Source organism: Oratosquilla oratoria, chromosome 23, assembly GCF_046742065.1.
Source record: "Oratosquilla oratoria isolate Oo_2021 chromosome 23, ASM4674206v1, whole genome shotgun sequence".
NCBI lineage: Eukaryota > Metazoa > Arthropoda > Malacostraca > Stomatopoda > Squillidae > Oratosquilla > Oratosquilla oratoria.
Window position 1 is genome coordinate 20,783,592 of NC_134799.1, and position 7,500 is coordinate 20,791,091.

The 7,500-nt window shown below is 39.7% G+C and overlaps 1 protein-coding gene across 1 annotated transcript in view; it reads left to right on the top strand.

The window, feature by feature from the left end:
* LOC143037736 (uncharacterized) overlaps positions 1-7,500 on the top strand; it is a 169,417-nt gene that overhangs the window by 100,189 nt on the left and 61,728 nt on the right. The window contains exons 16-17 of the mRNA XM_076206284.1: positions 3,809-4,078; positions 6,182-6,457. Of these exons, the coding sequence (XP_076062399.1) occupies positions 3,809-4,078; positions 6,182-6,457 (546 nt within the window). The remainder of the gene's footprint in view (positions 1-3,808; positions 4,079-6,181; positions 6,458-7,500) is intronic.

The window sequence follows — 7,500 nt, forward strand, 5'->3', positions numbered from 1 at the left end:
ACAAAGGGTAGGGAGGTGTTTAGAGCGAACGCTTTAAATGAAAAGGAGAAGGAGTACAAGAAGAAGCTGAAGGAGGAGTGGGAAGGAATGAAGGATAGAGTAGAGCTAGGAGTGGAGGAGGAATGGGGATGGTTCATGAAAGGAGTCACAAAGTTTGCAAGGATGGTGTGTGGAACAAGAAGGACAGGAGGAAATAGAAGGAAGGGTAGTGAATGGTGGGATGAGGAAACAAAGAAGGTTGTAGAAGAGAAGAAGCGAGCTTTCACAGATTGGTTACAAAATAGGACGAGGGAGTCATATGAGAGGTACAAAGAAAAGAAAAGAGAAGTAAAGCAAAAGGCAAAGGAGGCAAAGAGGAGAGCAGATGTGAAATGGGTAAGAGTATGACATAAAATCTTGAAAGTAATAAAAAGATGTTTTGGAAATAAATTAAGAGAGGAAGAGGAGGCGAATCAAGTAGAGAAGAAAAGGAAAAAGGTGCAGATAGACAGATGATAATGGAAGAGAAGGCAGTGAGAGGAAGGTGGACAGTATTTTAAGGAGTTGTTAAATGCGAAGAAGGATAGGGAGGGAAAGATACCTACAGTGGGAAATGCTAAGAAAATGACTGTGATGAGTGAGAAAATGGAGGAGAAATAAGGAAGGATGAAGTGAAGGCAGTTGTTAAGATAATGAAAGCAGGTAAGGCACCTGGTCTGGATGAATGCCATACAGAATGTCTAAAAAAAAGGAGGTGCAGTGATGGTGGACTGGTTGGTGAGGTTATCTAATGTTTGCTGGAGAGAGGGTAGAGTGCCGGAGGACTGGAGGAGTGCCTGTATAGTTCCACTTTACAAGGGAAAAGGGGACAAGTGTGAATGTAGTAGTTTCAGAGCTTGTTAAATGTAGTAGGGAAGGCTTATGGGAGGATCTTGATTGAGAGGATTAGGAGAGGAACAGAGGAAGTAATTGGTGAGGAACAGTGTGGATTTAGAAAGGATAGAGGTTGTGTGGATCAGATTTTTGTGGTAAGACAGATATGTGAGAAAGATCTCGGCGTAATTATCAGTAACGACCTCAAATCATCCAAGCAGTGTATTTCAGCCTCTGAGAAAGCAAATAAGATTCTAGGACTGATTGCGCGATCTTTGGATTTCAAAAGTCCATCACTCATTAACAAGCTATATAAATCGTTAGTTCGTCCACATTTGGAATATGCTGTTTCCGTATGGTTACCGAATCTCATTAAAGACATTGACAGACTGGAAAAAGTACAACGGCGAGCCACAAAACTGATTCCAAATATCAAAAATAAATCATACGAAAATCGACTAAAACATATGAGTCTGTTTTCCCTAAAAAAGCGTAGACTCAGAGGTGACTTGATACAGGTCTTTAAAATTCTAAAGGGAATTGACAACATCAAAAGTGACAAAATTTTTACATTGAATGAGAATCAGACAAGAAACAATGGTCTCAAACTGTCCGGAAATAGATTCAATTTGGAAGTAGGTAGAAACAATTTTCCCAACCGTGTAGTTAATGAATGGAATAAACTTCCTGCACAGGTAGTGCAATGTGGTTCAGTTCGAAGCTTTAAGAATCATTTAGATAAATACCTAAGTAAGATGCTGTAATGATTATAATTTATCTCATATTATTTGTTTTTGTTTTGTTATCATTTGTCTGTCTGATTTTCATTTATTATTAGTTATATGTCAATTTATTATCATTTACTATTTACCTGTTTGTTTATTATCTAACTATACCTATGCATTTATTTATGTATTCTATTTGTTATTTACATTATCATAGTTTTTATTTATTATTTTATTATTAATATGATTTTTTTTTTCGCATCCGACCTAGATATGGATCAAAAGGTCTCCTGTCGGCATGCTCCGCCTTTGTAATCCTTTGAAAGCTATAGGAAAAGTTAAGGATGTTTTTTGGGCTTTTATGGATCTGGAAAAGGCTTATGACAGGGTAGACAGGAAGGCACTGTGGGAGGTTATGCAGATATACGGGATAGGAGGAAAGCTTCTCGGAGCTGTCAAGGGTTTTTATGAGAGTAGTAGAGCTTGTGTCAGGATTAGAAATGGAGAGAGCGAGTGGTTCGAGGTAAAGATGGGACTTCGTCAAGGATGCGTTATGTCGCCCTGGCTGTTCAACTTATACATGGATGGGGTAGTGCGAGAGGTAAATGCAAGGGTAGTGGGTCAGGGATTGGAGGTGGTTAAAGAAAATGGAGAAAAGTGGGAGGTGAGCCAGCTGTTGTTTGCGGACGACACTGCGCTTGTGGCAGGATCGGAGGAGGCATTGAGGAAGTTGGTGACAGAGTTTGGGAGAGTGTGTGATAGAAGAAAGCTAAAGATAAATGTGGGTAAAAGTAAGGTGATGAGATGTACAAGGGGTGAAAGTGGCAGTAGACTGGAAGTGAGCATTAAGGGAGAGCGACTGGAGGAAGTGGATAGTTTTAGATACTTGGGTGCAAGTGTAGCAGGAAAAGGTGGAGTGGAGGTGGAGGTAGAATGTAGATTGAGAGAAGCGAGTAAATGCCTTGGTGGATTAAAAAGTGTAATGAGGAATAGACATTTGGGAATGGATGCTAAGAGGTGATTGTATGAAGGAGTGATTGTGCCAACAGCACTGTATGGGGCAGAAACATGGAATATAAGAGAGGAAGAGAGAAGGAATTTGAATGTGTATAAGATGAGGTGTCTGAGAAGTATGATGGGGGTTACTAGGATAGATAGAGTGAGAAATGAGGAGGTGAGGAGGAGAACAGGGGTGGAAAGGGAGCTGGGAGATAGGGTTGATGAAAGAGTATTAGGATGGTTTGGACACATGGAAAGAATGAGTGAAGAAAGACTAGTAAAAGAGGTATGGAAGGCAGATGTGGAGGGAGTGAACATGAGGGGACGTCCTAGGATGAGGTGGATGGATGGGATGAAGGGGGCTTTGGGGAAGAGGGGAATGTCTGTTGAGGAAGGACGGGAGAGGACAGAAGACAGGAGTAAATGGAGAATGGTTGTATATGGATGATGTTGTGATGCATGAGGTGAAATGGGCTGGGGGATGGGGGTGAGTTAGTATGTGTTAGCAAAATTTGACGCAGCCTGAAGGGATTTCTCCCCGTCTTCTCCCTTTATGCATCGGGAGACGGAGAGGGAGGGGGTCGCCGATTCAATGAAGCGGCATTGCTGTGGATGTGCTGCGTCTTGTGACACTTCTTCTGACCCAGGGCAGTGGACAAGGTGCAGGGATGACCCGTCATCCAGGAGGTGCTAAGATAAGAGGGAAGAGGGAGGGTGGAGGGGTGTGGAGTGTATTCAGGGATGGAATGGGTGGGAATGATTTTATGCCTTTTCCTTTTTGGCTACCTCCCTTGTAAGGGGGAAAAAGCCTTCGTATATGTATGTAATAATAATAATAATAATGACAATAATAATAGTAATAATAATAATAATACTAATAATAATAATAATAATAATGATAATAATAATAATAATAATACTAATAATAATAATAATAATAATAATAATAATAATAATAATAATAATAATAATAATAATAATAATGATAATGATAATGATAATAATAATAATAATAATAATAATGATGATGATAATAATGATAATAATAATAATAATTATAATAATAATAATAATAATCATAATAATGATAACAACAACAACAACAATGATAATAATATTCACATCTCCCGTTCATGTTCCACAGCGAAGCCAATGTCACGAGCAAAATGTGCCAATTAACTTTTCCCCTTTGGTAACTCTGCGACTGACTGACTCTTCCTCTGTAATTCCAGACTTGACCACAGATCTGAAGAGTTTGAAAAATGATGATGGAAATAAAATCATTGTCAGAGCCGTGAATGACCACTTGGAGTCGTATTTCATCGACCTCGGGAAACATAAGCATCCTTGTAAGAAAGGCAGCGCTTGTTATCATGTCGTGGAGGAGGAGGAGGAGGAAGGGGGTGAGCACACAGTGTGCGTCAATGCTACGGACACCTCGACGACGACGAACAGGGATTTCGAGTTGTGCACTGACATGAATCAGATAGAGTCTCCAACAGGTAAGGATATTGGTGATGATGATGATGATGATGATGATAATGATGATGATGATGATGATGATGATGATGATGATGATGATGATGATGATGATGATGATGATGATGATGATGATGATGATGATGATGATGATGATGATGATGATGATGATGATGATGATGATGATGATGACGGTATTGATGGTGGTGGTGGTGGTGATGATGGTGGCGGTGGTGATGACGATGGTAGTGGTGATGATGATGGTGGTGGTGATGATGATGATGATTATGATGGTGGTGGTGGTGGTGATGATTGTGGTGGTGATGGTGGTGGTGATGATGGTGGTGATGATGGTGATGGATTAGAAACTGAGATTACACAGGTTTTCATCAATGTTATCGTACTCATAATTTACATCTGGCCCAACATCCAAATCTTTGAAGCAGAGACTAGTATGTACAGTTCTGATACCAACTGCCTCTCATCAAAACATGAAACTTCATTTTCCCTTTTCTCAAGTTTAGTTTTATTTGACAAACAGTCAAAATTTGCTGCACTTGTATTTGGTTTATGAGCAATACATAGGACTGTACAGAATGCTGCAAAAGTCTTTCAATCTTGAATATATTTTAACTAGAAATCTAAATCAAGACAGCCTGGAGCATTTATTTGGGTGCATACGGCAAATGCGAGGAACATACGACCATCCAAATTCTGTAACTTTTGAATATCGGCTCAAACACTTACTCCAAGGAAAAGACGTTACACTTCTTGCTCAGAAACCAAATACAAGTGCAGCAAATTTTGACTGTTTGTCAAATAAAACTAAACTTGAGAGAAGGGAAAATGAAGTTTCATGTTTTGATGAGAGGCAGTTGGCATCAGAACTGTACATACTAGTCTCTGCTTCAAAGATTTGGATGTTGGGCCAAATGTAAATTATGAGTACGATAACATTAATGAAAACCTTAGAGACTGTGTAATCTCAGTTTCTAATCCACAGAAAGCAATCCACGTACTTATAGAAGAAGAACCTTTCAAATAAATTGGTGGTTATATATTGTTAAATAATTTAACACAAAATGTCCTCACTTAGGCCACAAAGCAAGTAAGTGACTGTAGGCCTACCGCCATGGCTAAAACATGGATTGATGAAGTAAACAGAGGTGGATTGTATGACACCTGCTGACACCTTCTTTTCCCAATTAACAACTATGAGAGAAACATTTAAAGTAATACACGGCGGTGACAGTCTCAAGGAAGGAAAAGAGTGCTTGAAAACACTTGTTCGTGAATTAGAAAATGTTGGACTTGATGTACCTCATGATGTCATATCATTTTTTGCCAAAATACCTGTGTACTTTAGCATTAGGGATCTAAATAATAACATTAAGACAAATAAGAAAAAAACATAAGTCATACAAAGGTCAAAACAGAAAGCTAATGAAACTCACCACATGAATGATATGTAGTATATCTTTACACCAGGACCATATTATCTGTTTTCCTTTGCTGTTTATGTTATGATTAAGTAGTTTATATTCAATAACAAATATTGGATATTTATGCTAACATTATGAATGGTGTGAACTTAAATCTTGTTTGCCATAATTACTATGAATATGTTTGTGCTCACAGTAGACCCTTTAATATTCCAAGTGTTCATCTAATTAGTAATGCATGTAGGTAATATGTAATGCAGTTAAAAAAAGGGAGGAGGGGAAGAGATAACAGGCTCCAAGGGTGGTCAAGTTCAAGTCAGTACTGTGAGTGGCTGGGAGGTGTGGCGTGGATGACGTCATCACCCCTCCTCGCCCGCGCTCGCCCCGCTCGGCTGGCTGACCAGTATACATGAACCTTGCATTTATCCTACTAATACGTATATCTCCCTCTCCATCATGGAGCAATCTCCACCATGTTAAGAAATGCCGCTCCATTCAGCCAACATGGGGAAAGAGATTAGCTTACTCCTATCCCGGCCAGCTTAATTAGCACCAGGGTTTCGACCCAGTTAACTCACGCCAGGCTATTTCACTTAGTTGATGGAGGGACACTCGGACCTTAATAGTTATCGGGATCCGTGGTCTCACGTGATCCTCTCTCTTTGTTTCATGTTCCCCTTTAAGGAGAGTTTCCTGACCTGGTAACAACACTCACGCGCCCCCAAGGCGAACAGTCTCCGTCGATGTCTCTCACCTCTGAAAAATTGGGCGACGAGAGCTGGGACATCGACCTGTTGCCGTACACCGACGATGATACAAGATACGTCGACGACGTCCAGTGCCAAACGACTAAGGCGCCATTTGACTGCACCCGGACACTGTCGAAGGATCCACAACTTCCTTTCCACGTCCTCATGTTTGACAAGAGCTCGTCCAATTGGAGAGACGCAAACTTCAGCGGTAAGCTCTGATCTCAACGGATCCCTCCGCCTGCCTGTCTCCTCAACTCGTCTCTATCTTCTCAGTCCCTCCCTCATTATCTCTCCTCTCTTTACCTTTCTTTAACATTCCTAACTCTATTTCTTCCTATTTCCCTATATCATATGAATACACACACACACTTATATGCATACATATATGTTTATATATGGTATATATATATGTGTGTGTGTGTGTGTGTGTGTGTGTGTGTGTGTGTGTGTGTGTGTGTGTGTGTGTGTGTGTGTGTGTGTGTGTGTGTGTGTGTGTGTGTGTGTGTGTATGTATGTGTGTGCGTGCGTGTGTGTGTGTGTGTGTGTGTGTGTGTGTGTGTGTGTGTGTGTGTGTGTGTGTGTGTGTGTGTGTGTGTGTGTGTGTGTGTGTGTGTGTGTATTTATTTATCTAGTATTTACCCAGGTGTATCTTACGGTAAGGGGAGCTACTATTTGGTCCATTATTTCTTTCCGTGAGACTATTATTTCCCTCATGGGCAGGGATTTCATTTCTCTCCCTTCATCCCGATGTTGTACATTTTCTCTAGTAAAAAAAGACTTGAAGTGTTTGCTCTTGACTTGAACCATTTCTGTATCTTCTGTGTATTCCACACTCCCTTGGCGCAGTTTCACCATTTCCTGTGTGTTTTTTAGTTTACCGTTCACATATCTATAGAATAGTTTTGACTGATCCTTGCATTTTTGTATTATGTCTTTTTCATATTTTCTCTTTTCTTCTCTGCGTATTTTCACATATTCATTCCTTTAATCAATATAGATTTGCAACTTTCTAGTTTTTTTTTTCTTTTCTCCATCTTTTCCAAGCTTTATCTCTTCTATCTTTATCTTCCCTGCATCTTCTGTTAAATCAGCACTTAATATACACATTTTCCTGTTTTTGCTTTGGGACATATTTATCCACTCCTTCTTTATAGATTTTCATCAGAATCATCCTTTTTTTTTTTTTTTTTTCTTCCACTTGTATTTCTTCATTGTAGAAATTTCCCCCAGCTCGCTTTAAGAAAAAATTCC